Below are 19392 nucleotides of genomic sequence, written 5' to 3' on the forward strand. Positions count from 1 at the left end.
TTCCAAGGACTTTTCAACTCATTTTCTGGAAATTTATTTCTTATTATTTTTTATTTCTTTCTTGTATTTGCCGTCTGTTGTCTTTTGCACTCTGGTGGAACGCCCTCTTTGGGCGGTCTTTCTTTGATTCTGTAATAGTTATTATTATGTAGATTTATTAAGTATGTCCACAAGAAAATGAATCTCAGGGTTGTATGTGGTGATAGATATGAACTTTGACAATAAATTGACTTTGAACATAGGAAATATACGTTACGAGCCTGTTGCCATGGCAGCAGGTCGGGCCAGTACGCAGGCGAAATGCGCCCGCATTTTGTTGTCCGTTTGGTTTGGGTACCGGGTTGCCGCTGATCCCCGGTCAAAGTGTCCGTCCTCAGCGGCCGGCAGCAATTCAACAGCCATGGCCGAGGTGGGCAATAAATTCCGCGACATCCAGCGCTATCTGTCTGATGGCCGCTTCCCTCCTACATTCTGCCCGGCCAAGAAGAAGAACCTGAAGCGCTATGCGCAGAAGTTTCTGCTGGAAGGTGCGTGGGTCCAGGCCCAGGTCCTGTGACTGGGATAGCGCCGGAGCGTCAGGGAGGAGATGTCGGCCCGGCCTGGCCCGGGCTTCTTTCCTCCATCACCCTTGGGTAGCAGAGGAAAGACCCCATCCAGGGCTGAAAGGAGAAGATTTCCGAGGTTGTACATGGAGAAGTAGGAACAGGAGTGGGCCGTTCGGTCCCTCCTTGGGTTGCTGGTCCGAATCAGGTTTAATATCACCGGCATCTATAGTGCAATTTGTTGTTTTGCGGCAGCGACACGTTGTAATACATAATAATACAAACTATAAATTACGGTAAGAAGTATATGTAAAATAAGTAGTGCTAGACGAGAGGAAAAATTAGTGAGGTAGTGTTTATGGTTCAATATCCACTCAGAAATCGGATGGCAGAGGGGAAGAAACTTCCTGAATCGTTGAGTGTGTGCCTTCAGGCTCCTGTACCTCCTTCCTAATGGTAGCAATGAGAAGAGGGCATGTTCTAGATAATGGGTGACCTTGGTGACGGATACCAGCTTTTTGAGGCATTGCTCCTTGATGTCTGAAAGCTGAGGAGGCCAGTCTCCCTGATAGAGCTGACTGATTTCAGAGCTTTCTGCAGATTATTTCAATCCTGTGCATTGCCGCCCCCCACCCCACCCCACCCCACCCCACCCCACCGGAATGAGATGCAGCCAGTTAGACAGCTTTCCATGGTACATTTGTAGAAATTTGCAAGGTCTTTGTGGCATACCTAATCTCCTCAAACTCCTAATGAAATATAGGCGCTGTCGTGCTTTTTCTGTAATTGTCATTATCAATACTCCAGTGAGCACTCACCTGGTGTCAGTGGCCACATAACCAGGCTGTGATATAAGACCATAAGGTATAGGAGTAAGATTAGGCCATTTGGCCCATTGAGTCTGCTTCATCATGGCTGATCCATGTTTCCCTTCAGCCCCAACCTCCTGCATTCTACCCATATCCCATGCCTCAGCCCGAAACGTCAACTGTACTTCTTCCTAGAGATGCTGCCTGGCCTGCTGCGTTCCACCAGCATTTTGTGTGTGTTGCTTGAATTTCCAGCATCTGTAGATTTTCTCGCGTTTATGCTGTTTTTAGCTTCAGCTTTTTTACAGACGGTGTGATATTTGCTTCCAGAATTTGCTGGTATTTAATTGAATTCATTCTTCCCTCTACCAGTGAAATGTTCCCCGTGCCACTGGCTGCAACACAAGCCCAAAGCATGATCGATCCACCCCCGTGCTTAACAGTTGGAGAGGTGTTCTTTTCATGAAATTCTGCACCCTTTTTTCTCCAAACATACTTTTGCTCATTGCGGCCAAAAAATTCTATTTTAACTTCATCAGTCCACAGGACTTGTTTCCAAAATGCAACAGGCTTGTTTAGTTGTTCCTTTGCAAACTTCTGATGCTGAATTTTGTGGTGAGGACACAGGAAAGGTTTTCTTCTGATGACTCTTCCATGAAGGTCATATTTGTGCAGGTGTCACTGCACAGTAGAACAGTGCACCACCACTCCAGAGTCTGCTAAATCTTCCTGAAGATCTTTTGCAGTCAAACGGGGGTTTTGATTTGCCTTTCTAGCAATCCTACGAGCAGTTCTCTCAAAAAGTTTTCTTGGTCTTCCAGACCTCAACGTGACCTCCACCGTTCCTGTTAATTGCCATTTCTTAATTACATTACGAACTGAGGAAATGGCTACCTGAAAACGCTTTGCTATCTTCTTATAGCCTTCTTGAAAGTGGGCATGCAGGTACAGCAGGCGGTGAAAAAGGCGAATGGTATGTCATTCATAGCAAGAGCATTTGAGTACAGGAGCAGGGAGGTACTACTGCAGTTGTACAAAGCCTTGGTGAGACCACACCTGGAGTATTGTGTGCAGTTTTGGTCCCCTAATCTGAGGAAAGACATTCTTGCCATAGAAGGGAGTACAAAGAAGGTTCACCAGATTGATTCCTGGGATGGCAGGACTTTCATATGATGAAAGATTGGATCGACTAGGCTTATACTCTCTGGAATTTAGAAGATTGAGGGGGGATCTTATTGAAACATATAAAATCCTAAAGGGATTGGACAGGCTAGATGCAGAAAGATTGTTCCCGATGTCGGGGAAGTCCAGAACGAGGGGTCACAGTTTGAGGATAAAGGGGAAGCCTTTTAGGTCCGAGACTAGGAAAAACTTCTTCACACAGAGAATCTGTGGAATTCTTTGCCACAGGAAACAGTTGAGGCCAGTTCATTGGCTATATTTAAGAGGGAGTTAGATATGGCGCTTGTGGCTAAAGGGATCAGGGGGTATGGAGGGAAGGCTGGTACAGGGTTCTGAGTTGGATGATCAGCCATGATCATACTGAATGGTGGTGCAGGCTCGAAGGGCCGAATGGCCTACTGCACCTATTTTCTATGTTTCTATGTTTCTCCTGCTTTGTGGGCATCATTTATTTTAATTTTCAGAGTGCTAGGCAGCTGCTTAGAGGAGCCCCTGGCTGCTGATTGTTGGGACAAGGTTTGAGGAGTCAGGATATTTATAAAGCTTTGAAATTTGTATCACCTGGCCTTTCCTAACGATGACTGTGAACAAGCCATAGCCCTAACAAGCTAATTAAGGTCTGAGACCTTGGTAAAAGTTATCTGAGAGCTCAAATCTCTTGGGGTGCCCAAACTTTTGTATGGTGCTCCTTTCCTTTTTTTCACTCTAAAATTGTACGAAACAAAAAAAACTAATCTTGCTTAAAATGTTGAAAAGAATGTTTCATCTTTAACTTTATGACTTTTGGAGATCAGTTCATCTTCTACTCACTTAACTATTCACAGTAACAGAAATTTTGACCGGGGTGCCTAAACATTTGCGATCTACAGTATGTACCATCGACTGACTGCTTCACCATCTGGGTCACCATGGCTTCATGTGGCTGATCGAGGGGGGCTAAGTGCTACACCTTGCTCAAGGGTGACTAGCAGTCTAGCGGAGGGAGGGAGTGCCTTACACCTCCTTTGGTAGAGACTGATTTTCACCCTGCTGTCCAAGACCTTTCAATATTTGATAGATATTCGAGATATCATCTGAGGGATGTACCAATCTTTGTCTCCATTAGTTTGCCTGTCCAACTGTGGTATTAATTCCTCCCTATTGTTATTCCATATTAATGCAATGATCAAAGTATCTTCTACCATAGAGATTGTTGCCTGTGTAACTCCAATACTTCTTCCCATTCCTGTATCCATTTTCCAGCCTCACTTTCTGCAGGCTAATATTGACTTAGATTCTCTGTTTTCCGTATGTATGTATTTATTTATTCAGAGCAGGGGTTCCCAACCTGAGGTCCTCAAGACGGCTCGGGTGTTGGCATAAAAACAGTTGGAAACCCAGGAACCCCTGACCTAAATCCTCTTGTGTTTTGGAGACTGAGACATGCTGATGTTGACACGTAAAAAGTTGTTCAGGCACTTAATGAATTAAGTACAGAGTTGATGTGTCCCTAACTGTTGTGCTCCACCACGATCACAATTTTCAAATGAGGGATTGGGTATTCGGGACAATAATCAGCGGATACTAGATATAATACATATTTCTAATTCTGCGTCTGGGGGAGCATGAGAGCATAGTGGTTAGCACAATGCTTTACAGTACAGGTGACCTAGGTTCAATTCCCGCCGCTGCCTCTAAGGAGTTTGTATGTTCTCCCTGTGACCACATAGGTTTCCTCCGTATGCTCCGGTTTCCTCCCACAGTCCAAAGACATACCTGTTGGTATGTTAATTGGTAATTGTAAATTGTCCTGTGATTATGCTAGGATTAAATCGGGGATTGCTGGGTGGCGTGGCTGGAAAGGCCAGAAGGGCGTATTCTGTGCTGTATCTCAATGAGTAAATAAAAACGTGGTTTCCCAACCTGGGGCCCACTGACCCCTGGTTAATGGTCGGGTGTCCCTGGCATAAAAAAAGAGTTGGGAACCCCTGATCTAGAGATACCACACAGTGACAAACCCTCGCGGTCCAATGAACACACGCCACCCTCAAGTTCTTTTAAAACATCTTTTTTAGTTGTTTTATTCCTTATTTGTTTACCTTTGTGGTTTATTTTCTCTTCCTTGGAGTCGTGTGGTTCTACAGCATGAAAACAAGCCCTTCGGCCCGACTCTTCCACGCCAGCCAAGGTACCTTTCTGAGAATCAGAATGAGGCTTTCACTGACATATGGCACGAACTGTGTTGTTTCGCAGCAGCAGTACAGTACAAAAAAACATATAAATAACAAAGATAAAATATTTCAAAAAAACAAGGAATAGTGAGGTAGCATTCAGGGTTTTATGGGTTTCCAGTCTAAGATGGTGCTGGTGAACCTCAGCAATTTCTGGCTGATGAAACAAGGAAGACAATTAAATACTTTATTAATCACTCTTTTTCTGGTAAACGATCATGGCAAGCAATAGTCTGTAACTTCCCTTTGGACTCAAAGGCAATTCAATGTGCCAGAACAAAGCAAGGCAGCGAGCCCGTTGCTAAGAGCGAGGAAGACCTGAGATTCAATCGATTTTAAACTCTAGGCTGACTAGGAAAGGTTGGGTACAGGCCCAAAGTGTATTGAAGCAACAGAACCCGATGTTTGGACAATGTAGGTGCCGGGTCAGATTGAAAACCGTCAGGGTGTCAGGGCCGAAAGCAAGAGACAGGCTGGTTCAGCTTGCTGCTCCACCACGTTTACTCAGCTCTGTGCTGAAATAAATGTCCGTGGCCAAACTTTCTTCGTGTGCTTCAGTTCAGAACCCTGTTTGCTTGCAGTTATTGTTTGCATGATTTGGTTTTTTTCTCTGCGTGTTGGGTGTTCCACAGTCTTCTTATGTTTTTTGTTTTCTTTGTTTTGTGGCGAAACAAACCCATAGGAGACGAATCTCAAGGCTGTATAATTTATGCATACTTTGAACTTAGACTGTTCAGAGATCTGTTGCCGAAGAGGAAGAAATTGTTCCTTTGAGTGTGGGTCTTCAAAGTTCAGAGGGCATTGGCTGAGAAGGAGAGGTTGCAAGACAAACGTTCGAGGTTGGCCAAGGTGCGATAATTGAAACGAATTAGTCAAATATCAGCCAATATAATCAAGGTTTGCTCTAGGGGAGCGGCCCTGTTGAGGGAAGTGCCTTGCGAGAAAAGTGCAAGTCTTTGGCTCGGGAGTCTTCAGCGAGGAGACTACGCCACAGTTGGTGAGGGTGAGAAGTGGTGAAGAAATGACAGCTCAATTGATTCAGTGTGCTGCTTGCATGATGTGGGAGGTCAGGGGTGTTGATGGTGCCTCTGGCTGCTACAAATGTGGAAAGTGTGTCCAGGTTCAGCTCCTGAAAGACCGTGTTGAGGCATGGGAGAGGCAACTGGATGACCTCAGGTTCATCTGGGAAACAAGAGTTTTCTGGACAGGACCTGCAGCGAGATTGTTACACTGAAGATACCAGAGGAGAGAGAGGGGGGGGGGGGCGACGATGAGGAAGGGATGGATGCTTGAAGTACAGAGACCCTGGGGGATGTGCCTCTTGAAAACAGGTTCACCCTCTTGGAAGCTGTTGGGACAGAAGACACTGCCAGTCTGAGAGGTGGTCAGGTCTGCGAGTCAAAAATTGGCGCAGAAACAAAGCCGAGAACACAGACGTCAGGCAGAGCCGTGGTAGTAGGGGACTCCATAGTGAGAGGTACAGAACGGGGTTTCTGTGGCAACAGGTGGGATTTAAGGATGGGATGTTGCCTCCCTGGTGCCAGGATCCGGGACATCACGGGCTGATTACAGGGCATCCTCAAGGGAGAAGGTGATCAGCCGGAGGTGGTGGTGCATGTCGGCACAAACGATGTCGGGAAGAAGAGGAGAGACGTTCTACAGCGTGACTTCAGAGAACTGGGAAGAAGGCTGAAAAGCAGGACCTCCAGGGTGGTTATCTCCGGTTTGCTTCCAGTTCCTTGTGCTGGAGAGGGCAAGAACAGGGAGATAGGGGATTTGAATGTGTGGCTGAGGAGCTGGTGCGGGGAGCACCAGATTCTTGGACCACTGGGATCTGCTTTGGGGTAAGGATGAATTGTACAGAAGGGCCAGGTTGCACCTTAACAGGTGGGGGACCAGCATTCTGGTAGGCAGGTTTGCCACTGCTACACGGGTGTGTTTAGACGAAGTAGTTGGGGGGAGGAGAGGAAATATAAGGATGGAGTTAAAGGGAAAGAGAGAATAAGGAAAGTTAAGAAAGACAACAGAATTAAAGGGGCAGAAAGCTCAGGAAGGGATCAGAGAGTATGGGCAAGTGCAACAGGAATCGATGTGAAAGGTGAGGGGAGTAATGAATTAAAAGTATTGTATATGAATGCACGGAGTATAAAAAATAAAGTGGATGAGCTTGAGGCTCAGTTGGAAATTGGCAAGTATGATGTTGTGGGAATAACAGAGACATGGCTGCAAGAGAACCAGGGCTGGGAAACGAATGTTTATGTATATACATCCTGTCGAAAGGACAGACTGATGGGTAGAGGGGGTGGGGTGGCTCTGTTGGTGAGGAATGAAATTCAGTCACTTGCGAGGGGGGACATAGAATCAGGAGATGCAGAGTCAGTATGGATAGAACTGGGAAACTGTAAGGGCAAAAAGACCCTGATGGGAGTTGTCTACAAGCCTCCAAACAGTAGCCTGGATATAGGGTGCAAGTTAAATCAAGAGTTAAAATTGGCATGTCGCAAAGGTAATTCTACGGTTGTTATGGGGGATTTCAACGTACAGGTAGACTGGAAAAATCAGGTTGGTACTGGACCCCAAGAAAGGGAGTTTGTGGAATGCCTCAGCGATGGATTATTAGAACAGCTTGTATTAGAGCCTACCAGGGAGAAGGCAATTCTGGATTTAGTGTTGTGTAATGAGCCAGATTTGATAAGGGAACTCGAGGTAAAGGAGCCATTGGGAGGTAGTGACCATAGTATGATAAGTTTTAATCTACAGTTTGAGAAGGAGAAGGGAAGATCGGAAGTGTCAGTATTACAGTTGAACAGAGGGGACTATGGACACATGAGGGAGGAGCTGGCCAAAGTTGACTGGAAAGATAACCTAGCAGGGATGACAGTGGAACAACAATGGCAGGTATTTCTGGGAATAATACAGAAGGTGCAGGATCAGTTCATTCCAAAGAGGAAGAAAGGTTCTAAGGGGAGTAAGGGACGACCATGGATGACAAGGGAAGTCAAGGACAGTATAAAAATAAAAGAAAGGAAGTATAACGTAGCAAGGATGAGCGGGAAGCCGGAGGATTGGGATACTTTTAAGGAGCAACAGAAGATAACTAAAAAGGCAATACGGGGGGAAAAGATGAGGTACAAAAGTAAGCTAGCCAAAAATATAAAGGAAGATGGTAAAAGCTTCTTTAGGTATGTGAAGAGGAAAAAATTAGTTAAGACCAAAGTTGGGCCCTTGAAGACAGAAATGGGTGAAATTATTATGGGGAACAAGAAAATGGCAGACGAGCTGAACAGGTACTTTGGATCTGTCTTCACTAGGGAAGACACAAACAATCTCCCCAATGTAATAGTGGCCAGTGGACCTAGGGTAACAGAGGAACTGGAGGAAATTCGCATCAGGCACAAAATGGTGTTGGGTAAACTGATGGGACTGAAGGTTGATAAATCCCCAGGGCCTGATGGTCTGCATCCCGGGGTACTTAAGGAGGTGGCTCTAGAAATCGTGGATGCATTGGTAATCATTTTCCAATGTTCTATAGATTCAGGATCAGTTCCTGTGGATTGGAGGGTAGATAATGTTATGCCACTTTTTAAGAAAGGTGGGAGAGAGAAAACAGGCAATTATAGACCAGATAATCCGACATCAGTGATGGGGAAGATGCTGGAATCAATTATAAAAGATGTAATAGCGGCATATTTGGATAGCAGTGGCAGGATAGGTCAGAGTCAGCATGGAATTACAAAGGGGAAATCATAGAAACATAGAAAATAGGTGCAGGAGTAGGCCATTCGGGCCTTCGATGCTGCACCGCCATTCAGTATGATCATGGCTGATCATCCAACTCAGAACCCTGTACCTGCCTTCTCTCCATACCCCCGATCCCTTTAGCCACAAGGACAATATCTAACTTCCTCTTAAATATAGCCAATGAACTGGCCTCAACTGTTTCCTGTGGCAGAGAATTCCACAGATGCTTGACTAATCTTCTGGAATTTTTTGAGAATGTGACTATGAAAATGGACATGGGAAAGCCAGTGGATGTAGTGTACCTGGACTTTCAGAAAGCCTTTGATAAGGTCCCACATAGGAGGTTAGTGTGCAAAATTAGAGCAAATGGTATTGCGGGTAGAGTACTGACATGGATAGAAAATTGGTTGGCAGACAAGAAACAAAGAGTTGGGATTAATGGGTCCTTTTCAGAACAGCAGGCAGTGACCAGGTGCTGGGCCCGCAGCTATTTACAAAATACATTAATGATTCAGATGAAGGGATTAAAAGTAACATTAGCAAATTTGCAGATGACACAAAGCTGGGTGGCGGTGTGAAATGTGAGGAGGATGTTATGAGAATGCAGGGTGACTTGGACAGGTTGGGTGGGTGGGCAAATGCATGGCAAATGCAGTTTAATGTGGATAAATGTGAGGTTATCCACTTTGGTGGCAAGAACAGGAAGGCAGATTACTATCTGAATGGTGTCAAGTTAGGAAAAGAGGAAGTACAACGAGATCTAGGTGTCCTTGTTCATCAGTCACTGAAAGTAAGCATGCAGGTACAGCAGGCAGTGAAGAAAGCTAATGGCATGCTAGCCTTCATAACAAGGGGAATTGAGTATAAGAGCAAAGAGGTCCTTCTGCAGTTGTACAGGGCCCTGGTGAGACCACACCTGGAATATTGTGTACAGTGTTGGTCTCCAAATTTGAGGAAGGACATTCTAGCTATTGAGGGAGTGCAGCGTAGGTTCACGAGGTTAATTCCCGGGATGGCGGGACTGTCATATGTTGAAAGACTGGAGCGACTGGGCTTGTATACACTGGAATTTAGAAGGCTGAGAGGGAATCTGATTGAAACATATAAGATTATTAGGGGATTGGACAAGCTAGAGGCAGGAAACATGTTCCCAATGTTGGGGTGTCCAGAACCAGAGGCCACAGTTTAAGAATAAGGGGTAGACAATTTAGAATGGAGTTAAGGAAAAACTTTTTCACACAGAGGGTTGTGGTTCTGTGAAATGCTCTGCCTCAGAAGGCAGTGGAGGCCAATTCTCTGGATTCTTTCAAAAAAGGGTTAGATAGAGCTCTTAATGATAGTGGAGTGAGGGGATATGAGGAGAAGGCAGGAAAAGGGTACTGATTGTGGATGATCAGCCATGATCACAGTGAATGGCGGTGCTGGCTCGAAGGGCTGAATGGCCTACTCCTGCATCTATTGTCTATAAATTTTTTTTCTAAGTCACCATATACAACTCTTGAGATTTGTTTTCTTGCTGGCATTCACAGTAAATACAAAGAAATGAAAATAATAAATAAATAATATCATGAACGTGAGATGAAGAGACCTTGAAAATGAGTTCATTGACTGTGGGAACTGTTCAGTGTTGGAGTGAGTGAAGTTATCTCCTTTGGCTCAGGAGCCTGATGTCTGAGGGGTAATAACTGTTCATGAACATGGTGATGTGAGTCCTGAGGCTCCTGTACCTCCTTCCTGTTGGCAGCAGCGAGAAGAGAGCATGGCCTGGGTGGTGGGGATCTCTGATGATGGATGCTGCTTTCCTCCGACAGCATTTTGTGTAGATGTGCTCAATGTTGGGAGGGCTTTACCCATGATGGACTGGGCCGTATCCACTAACTTTTTTTAAAGATTTTCTATTCGAGAGCTTTGGTGTTTCCATACCAGCCTGTGTTGCAGCCAGCAATACACTCTCCACTGCACATTTATAAAACCTTGTCAATATTTTAGCTGTCATGCCAGATCTTCACAAACTCCTAAGGAAGTACAGGCACTGCCTTGCTTTCTTCATAATTGCTCTTGCATGCTGGGCCCAGGACAGGTCCTTCCACAATGCTAGTGCTGAGGAATTTCAAGTTGCTGACCCTCTCCACTTCTGATCCTCCGATGAGGACTGGCTCATGGACTTCTGATTTCCTTCTCCTCCCCAAACCCTAAGAAATGATCCAATTAGTGAAGGTGAAGCCTCTCTGTTCCTCCAAGTCCCCACACGTATTGAAATCGGTTTATTATTGTCATGTGTACCGAGATACCGTGAAAAGCTTGTCTTGCACACTGTTCATACAGATCAGACCATTACACAGTGCTTTGAGGTAGAACAATGTAAAACACTAACAACACACAATAAATTGTAAGAGTTTCCATAAAGTGCAAGATCATAACGAGGTAGACTGTGAGGCCAAGAGTCCATCTTATGATACAAGAGATTCATTCAAGGATCTGATAACAGCAGAGTAGAAGCTGTTCTTGAGCCTGGTGAGATGTGTTTTCAGGCTTTTGTATCTTCTGCCTGATGGGAGAGGGACAGAAAGAGAGTGTCCCAGGCAGATGGGGTCTTTGTTTCTGCTGGCTGCTTTACCGAAGTGGAGACAGTCCACAGAGGGGAGGCTGGCTTCTGTGATATGCTGAGCTTTGTCCACAGCTCTCTGTAGTTTCTTGCAGTCATGGACAGAGCAGTTCCCGTAATAAGCCATTATGAAAGCTTTCTGCGGTGCATCAATAAAAAAGTGCAAAGAGTGGACAGGGACGTGCTGAATTTTTGTAGCCTCCTGACGAAATAGGGACATCGGTGAGCTTTCTTGGCCGTGACATCAATGTGGTTGGACCAGGACGGATTGTTGGTGATGTTCACAGTTTGGGAACTTGGAAGCTCTCAACTCTCTCAACCTCAAAGGTCCTGTCTACTGTTGATGTAGACAGCAGAATGTGTACCAACCTCCTTCCTGAAGTCCACGACCAGCTCTTTTGTTGACACAGAGGTAAAAGTTGTCATGACACCAGCCCACTAAGCTCTCTATCTCCTTCCTGTACTTTGATTCATCGTTATTTGAGATATGGCCCACGACGGTGATGTCTTCTGGGACGAGAGTAGGGGGAAGTTCGAGGAGAATCTGGCCACACATTGTTGAATGCACAGGGACTAGAGTAGGGGGAAGTTCAAGGAGAATCTGACTACGCAGTGTTGAATGCACAGGGACTAGAGTAGGCGGCTGAGGACAAAGCCTCGTGGAGCACCAGTGTTTAGAATGGCGAAACTGTTGCTGCCCATCCATACAGACTGTGATCGATTGGCCAGGAAGCCAAGGATCCATTTGAAAGGGAGGTGTTGAGTCCCAGGGTCTGGACTAGGGTGATGAGTTGCAAGACCCTACAAAGGATTGTGAGGACTGCTGAGAGGATCTCTCTTCCTCCCATCTGAGATACTTACTAGGGGCGCTGTGTACACAGGGCATTGCTGATAATTTCTCCCAACCATCCAACAATATCTTTGACCTCCTATTATCAGGCAAGAGGTACTGTAGTATTAGGACAAGAACTGTTAGAATGGGCTGTTAGTTCCTGAAGAAGGGTCTTGGCCCGAAATATAGTCTGTCTATCTATTTCCATAGATGCTGCCTGACCTGCTGAATTCTTCCAGCATTTTGTGTGTGTTGTTAGGAATGGGAGACAGCTTCTTACCCCAGGTTGTGAGACTACTGAACTCCCTGCCACCACCCAGGTCTCATCACATATGAAGCATCGGTAGCATTATACTGTTTACTTTTTAACTTGTGTTGTAAATGCACCTTATTATTTGTTAATTTATTTCTGGTAATATTCCTTTATGTGTTTGAGTTTTATGTCCTGTGTTGTACAATGAGGAATGTTGTTTCATTTGAGGGTATATGGTTGAAATGCGCCGGCCACCGTTCAGGCTAGCCATTCTGCGCCAGTCCCCCTTCAGGCTGGCCAGTCTGCTTTGGTCCCTGCTCAGGCTGGTTAGAGTTTCCCTTACTTCATCGTCAGATGCTGCCCTCATCCGCATCTCCTCCATTTCCCAGAGATCCATGCTCACCCCATCTTTGCACCACATTGACAGAGTTTCTCTTGTCCTTGAACAACGCCTGCTGAGTCTCTGCATCCAACACATCGTTCTCTGCAACCTTTGCCACCTTCGCCAGGACTCTTACCACCAAATACATCTTTACCTCCTGCCACTCTCTGCTTTCCATAAGGATCGCTCCTACCATGATTCCCTTGTCCATCCGTCCTTCCCCACTAATCTCCCTCCCAGCATTTATCCCTGCAAGCAACAGAAATGCTACACCTGCCCAATCACCTCCTCCCTCTTCCTCACCTCCATTCAGGGCCCCATACGGTCCTTCCAGGTGAGGGAACGCTTCACGCGAATCTGCTGGAGTTGTCTATTGTATACCGTGCTCATAATGTGGCCTCCTCTATATTATTGAGACCCGACGTAAATTGGGGGACTATTTCATTAAGCACCTCTGCTACATCCACCAAAAGTGGAACTTCCTGGTAGCCAAACATTTTAATTCTGATTCCCATTCCCGTCCCAACATGTTAGTCCATGGCTTCCTCTTGTGCCAAGATGAGGCCACTCTCAGGGTGGAGGAGCAACACCTTGTATTCCATCTGGGTGGCCTCCAACCTGATGGCATGAATATCGATTTCTCCTTCCAGTAATGTTTTATTTTCCATCCCTCTTACCTCTCCTCATCTGCCTATCACCTCACCCTGGGTCCCTCCTCCTTTCTCCTGTGGTCCACTCTCCCCTCCTATCAGATTCCTTCTTCTCCAGCCCTTTACTTTTTCCATCCACCTGACTTCACCTATCACCTTTAGCTTGTCCTCTGAGCAGCATTTTGTGTCTGTTGCTGAGGATTTCCTAAGCCCCTCACCCCTACTGGGGCATAGGCTGCGGGCCTGTCTCTCAAGGTGTCCCCAGGTGTAGCCCAACTTCTTGGTGTTTCCTCCTTCTCCCAGGGATGAGGTCTTTGGAGCTACGGTTGGCATTTCTATAGCTCTGGTTTTTACAGGATGGGGTTGCTAGCCCCATGCACAACCCTCCTGCTTTCACAGTCCATGGCAGAGTTGCAGGATGTTAATATTAATTCAGCCCTCAGCAAGGAGACTCAGTTTCCCCATTTTGTCGTGAAGTGTCTTGCAATTTAATTTTTCTCAATCTTGGTGCTGGCGCATTGGTATAACGTGTGATATTTATTTTCAGGTGGCTGTTTATACTATGTGGGGCCAAAGAAGGACGAGAAGAGAGAAGTGGTGGTGGATGGGGAGAGGCGACGGCAAATCTTCCTGGAATGTCACTTTTCTGACGTCGGCTGTCACTTGGGCCAAAAGAAAACCGTACACAGAATCCAAAGCCGATATTATTGGTTGGGAATAGTAAAGGATGTTGTAGATTGGGTAAGGAAAATAGGTCACAAATGGCTGCTTTTGTTTACATTAAGATTAGCTTCATTAAATGATGTGTTGAAATATGAGGTCATTGGGACATAACCTGTGTTGGCCCTTTGAAAGTGTTCCTTAGTTTGTTCCACTTCCCCACTCATAGGCATGCATCCATCTCCCTTCCAAGCTGCTGGAAAAGGGCCAACTATTAGCCCACAACAATCAAAGAGGAGGTACAGGCGCCTCAGAACTGACACCACCAGGTTAAGGAACAGTTATTAATCCTTAGCCATCAGGCTATTGAACCAGAGGGGATAACTTCATTCAACTTCACTCACCCATTGCTGAACTGTTCCCACAGCCTATGGACTCACTTTCAAGGACAGTTCATCTCTTGTTCTCGATATTTATTATTTACTTGTTATTATTATTTCCTTTTTTCTCTCTTTTTGTAGTTGCACAGTTTGTTGTCTTGCACATTGGTTGTTTGTCTGTACAGTTGTGTATAGTCTTTCATTGATTCTATTGTGCTTCTTGTATTTACTGTGATTGCCTGCAAGAAAATGAATCTCAGGTGACATGTATGTACTTGATAATAAATTTACTTTAAACTTTTGAACTGTGAGTAACATCATGAAGGATCCCACCCACCCTGCTTATGGACTCTTTGTCCCACAAAGGGAGGAGGCTACATTCCATCCACACAAGGACCACCAGACTCAAAAACAGTGACTTTCCCCAAGCAGTAAGGCTGATCAACGCCTCCACCCACTAACCCAGCCCTCCACACCCCCAATCACCACTACTTTATCATTTCCAAACATTTATGTATGTTGCATGTCTTATGTCATTATCATGATGTGCCGTGTCATGTGAAGTGGACAATCATGGTCTTGACAAATTTTTCTACAGAAGTGGTTTGCCATTGCCGCCTTCTGGGCAGTGACTTTACAAGACAGGTGACTCCAGCCATTATCAATGCTCCAGAGGTTGTCTGCTACCCCTTGCCCAAGAGCGACCTACAGGGTAGTGGAGGGAAGGAGCACCCTTATACCCCCTTTGGTAGAGACATACTGCACCCCACCACCCATATCTTACGTATTTACATTTATCATGTTTTTTTATTATTATTGTGTTCTTTATCTTTTTGTGTGTGTGATTTTTGGTGCTGCATCAGATCCGGAGTAACAATTATTTTGTTCTCATTTACACTTGTGTGCAGGAAATGATATTAAACAATCCTGAATGTTGAATCTGAAAGTTCTTAGTGAATTTTTGAGGAATGTGTTCCATATCATCAAAGCTTGCTGCACCGAAAGTAACATTACTCTCTGCCCTCTGCTCTTCTGATATCTCCTTTTCCCTCAAACCTCCTGTCACTCAGCCTCCTCCCACTTTGTTATCGTGTGAACAGAGTCACCAGGGAGAAGTACTGGTAGATCCAAAGAATCTCTGTGTTCTGTGAAACGAGATGCCTAGGTTTTGTATTGAGACCCCTTTCCGGGAAAAAGGCCTGCCAGACCCAACACTACATGACATTTTATACGCTAAAGATCAAAGAAAAATTCAGGACAATTCCATATTTATAATGCTTCCTTTGAACTATACATCACCCTCACACCTACCTCATCGCACCTACACACAGAAACCCAATTCGCACAAATACCAGATTTAAATCAGCATTGTCTGGTCTTCCAATAACTGTAATGTCTTCCAATTAACTTGGTTCACGGTTCTTTGGAACCCATTGTTCAGAGTTGCATTTTAGATTTAATCCACAGCTAATATTCGAATCTGAAGACTGGTGGCTGAAGTTATTTGTTATATGTGCTGTACCCCCCCCCCCAAAAAAAACTCTTAACACACTTCTTCCCACTTACTCACCAAACCCTCTCACAGTTCTGAATGTAAGTACTGAATCTCCCCGAGCCTTCTCGATTAAGGAGAACAGTCCCAGCTTCTCCCCATCTCTCAGTGGGTCACAACCTTCATAGGTTAGAACAGTGGTTGCCAACCTTGGATCCACAGACCTCTCAGTAAATGGTAGGGGCTCCAGCATAAAAAAAATGTTTGGAACTGCTGTTTTTATCTTATCTTCAGTAGTTCTGTTTGAGTGACAGTTGACGAAAAACTGATTTTGTAATGAGAACGTTTCTCACTTCTTTGTTGGGGTTATAGATTAAAATGTGTGATACCTGCCAGCATGCAGAACACTACAAGAACGTCTCGCGCAAATTTCAACCGTTGAAAGTGACAAGACCGTGGGAAATTCTTGGCCTTGAGTGCACTGGTAAGGCAAGGTACTCTGTCATAAACTGCTTTTCTCACGTTTCTTTGCATCATATCTGATTGACTTTCTGTTGGCACAGGTCCTTTCCCAGAGACGGTCCGCGGCAATACCTATGTACTGATAGTCACAGACTATTTTACAAAGTGGGTTGAAGCAATTCCAATACAGAAAAGGGATGCCTTGTCTGTAGCTGGGGGCTTGGCTGCGACCTTTTACAGGTGGGTACTTCAGAATTTCAGCTGGTGTCAGTAAGAACAAGTCTTTGCTCTTGAGAGATCCTGTTCAAACCTGAGGCCCTGAGGCCCAGGTGCAAGTACTGGGGCTGACATATACATACAGAGCCTATAAAAAGTATTCACCCAGCCTTGGAAGTTCTCATGTTTTATTGTTTTACAATATTGAATCACAGTGGATTTAATTTGGCTTTTTTGATCAACAGAAAAAGACTCTTTGGTGTCAAAGTAAAAACAGATCTCTACAAAGTGATCTAAATGATTGCAAATACAAAACGTAAAATAATTGATTGCATAAGTATTCACCCCCTTCAAGTCGGTAATAGTTGATGCATCTTTGGCAGCGATTACAGCCTTGGGTCTGTGAGGATAGGTCTCTAGCAGCTTTGCACGTCTGGACGCTGCAATTTTTTCTTCAAAAAAAGCCAAATTAAATTCACTGCGATTCAGTGTTGTAAAACAATAAAACATGAACACTTCGGGGGGGGGGGGAATACTTTTTAATAGGCATTGTACAGTACTGTGCGGAAGTCTTAGGCACATATGTAGAGCTAGGGTGCCTAAGACTGTTGTACAGTACTGTATTTGTCAACGTGGAGCGGAGAGTGAGTGTATGAACCTGGCAGGAGCAAAGGGTGTTGGGAATGGCGAGGGTGGAGCGGGATGCATGTGGCAGAGGTGGCAGAGGACTATCAGCATGGGGGAGTGGCATGGCACAGGTGCAGATCCACCCAGCCATAAGAGACCAGGCAAGGTCATTTGATTCTAAACAATTGGATTATTGATCATTACAGAATCTCTCTCTGGTGCTTTCTGCTCTCTTTCCCTTTTCCCAACCATAATTCCCTTCTCCCTGCTTCCTTCCCGCTCTCAATCCGCCCATCCACTCACATGTGATGAAGTTTGGTTTTTTGTGGCAGCAATACAGTTTGTTCGTTGATTAAGTGTGGTGTTGTATGATGTGGGTGATCATGGTCTTTCTGTGACCATAATTGTTACTGACAAATTGTTCTACAGAAATGGTTTACCAGTGCCGCCTTCTGGGCACTGAACAGGACTATCAATACTCTTCAGAGATTGTCTGCCTGGTGTCAGTGGTCGATATGCACCGTCCGCTCATACGACCATCCACCACCTGCTCCCATGGCTTCATGTGACCCTGATCGGGGGCTAAGCTGGTGCCACACCTTGTCCAAGGGTGACCTGCAGGCTAGCGGAGAGAAGGGGCGCCTTGCTTCTCCTTTGGTAGAGACATAACCTCGGCAGTACAGTGCAAAACATAACATTCTTACAGTACTGTGCAAAGGTCTTAGGCTATATTTATGTGCCTGAGACTTTTACACAGTACCTTACTTGGCATCCTTAGCAGTCTCTAGTGTATCCTATGGAAAGACCAGTGCCCTTGAACTGAAAAGCGGATTTAAAAAATAATGGATAGGGCCTAGTCCATTGCAGATAAAGACCTCCCTACCACTGAGCATATTGACGAGGAGTGCTGTCACAGGAAAGCAGCATCCATCATCAAGGACGCCCACCATACATCTGGATGCTCTTTATTGATTACAGCTCAGTATTTAACACCATCATCCCTTCTAAACTAAGCAGTAAGCTCCAAGACCTGGGCCTCAATAACCCTTTATGCAACTGGATCCCGGATTTCCTCACTTGTCGACCCCAGTCAGTTCAGACTGGCAAAAACATCTCCTCTGCCATCTCCATCAGCACAGGAGCACAGCAGGGATGTGTACCTAGTCCCCTGCTCCACTCACTTTACACCTATGACTGTGTGGCTAAGTACAGCTTCTTCACCATTTGCAAGTTTGCTGATGATACCACTGTTGAAGGCTGTGTCAAAGGAGGTGATGAACCAGCATACAGGAGGGAAATCGAAAATTTGACTGAGTGGTGTAAATAACAACAACCTCTCCACTCAATGTCAATAAGACCAAGGAACAGATCACTGACTTCAGGAGAGGGAAACCAGAGGTCCATGATCCAGTAATCATCGGAGGATCAGAGGTGTAGAGGGTCAGAAACTTTAAATTCCTGGGTGTCATTACCTCAGAGGACCTGTCCTGGACCCATCATATAAATATAATTTTAAAGAAAGCGCAACAGCACCTCTATTTCCTCAGGAGTCTGCGGAGATTCAGCATGTCATCGATAACTTTGACAAACTTCTATAGATGTGGTGTACTTGGATTTTTAGAAAGCCTTTGACAAGGTGCCACACATGAGGCTGCTTTGCAAGATAAGAGCCCATGAAATTACAGGGAAGTTACTAGCATGGGTGGAGCATTGGCTGATCAGCAGAAAACAGAGAGTGGGAATAAAGGGATCCTATTCTGGCTGGCTGCCGGTTACCAGTGGAGTTCCACAGGGGCTGGTGTTGGCACCGCTGCTTTTTACGATGTACGTCAGTGATCTGGACGACAGTATTAATGGAGTTGTGGCTAAATTTGCCGATGATACAAAGATAGGTGGAGGAGCAGGTAGTGTTGAGGAAACAGAGAGCCTGCAGAGAGTTTTAGATAGTTTAGGGGAATGGGCAAAGAAGTGGTGAATGAAATACAATGTTGGAAAGTGTATAGTCATGCACTTTGGTGGAAAAAATAAACGGGCAGACTATTATTTAGATAGGGAGAAAATTCAAAATGCAGAGATGCAAAGGGACTTGGGAGTCCTTGTGCAGGATACCCTAAAGGTTAACCTCCAGGTTGAGTCGGTCGTGAAGAAAGCGAATGCAATATTGGCATTCATTTCTAGAGACAGAGAACATAAGAGCAGGGATGTGATGTGTAAGGCACTCGTGAGACCATGCAGTTTTGGGCTCCTTATTTTAGAAAGGATATACTGACATTGGAGAGGGTTTAGAGAAGATTCACAAGAATGATTCCAGGAATGAAAGGGTTACCGTACGAGGAACATCTGGCAGAT

The 19392-nt window shown here is 45.2% G+C and overlaps 1 protein-coding gene across 1 annotated transcript in view; it reads left to right on the top strand.

Annotated features, from left to right (window-relative positions):
* Window positions 1–364: 364 nt before the first annotated feature.
* The window catches only part of zgc:113436 (uncharacterized protein LOC503528 homolog), a 35544-nt gene continuing 16516 nt past the window's right edge, over window positions 365–19392 (top strand). Inside the window, exons 1-4 of the mRNA XM_063074034.1 lie at window positions 365–527; window positions 13754–13947; window positions 16111–16222; window positions 16302–16440. Coding sequence (XP_062930104.1) covers window positions 401–527; window positions 13754–13947; window positions 16111–16222; window positions 16302–16440 — 572 coding nt within the window. The 5' untranslated portion in view covers window positions 365–400. The remainder of the gene's footprint in view (window positions 528–13753; window positions 13948–16110; window positions 16223–16301; window positions 16441–19392) is intronic.

This window comes from Mobula hypostoma, chromosome 21 (assembly GCF_963921235.1).
Source record: "Mobula hypostoma chromosome 21, sMobHyp1.1, whole genome shotgun sequence".
Classification (NCBI taxonomy): domain Eukaryota; kingdom Metazoa; phylum Chordata; class Chondrichthyes; order Myliobatiformes; family Myliobatidae; genus Mobula; species Mobula hypostoma.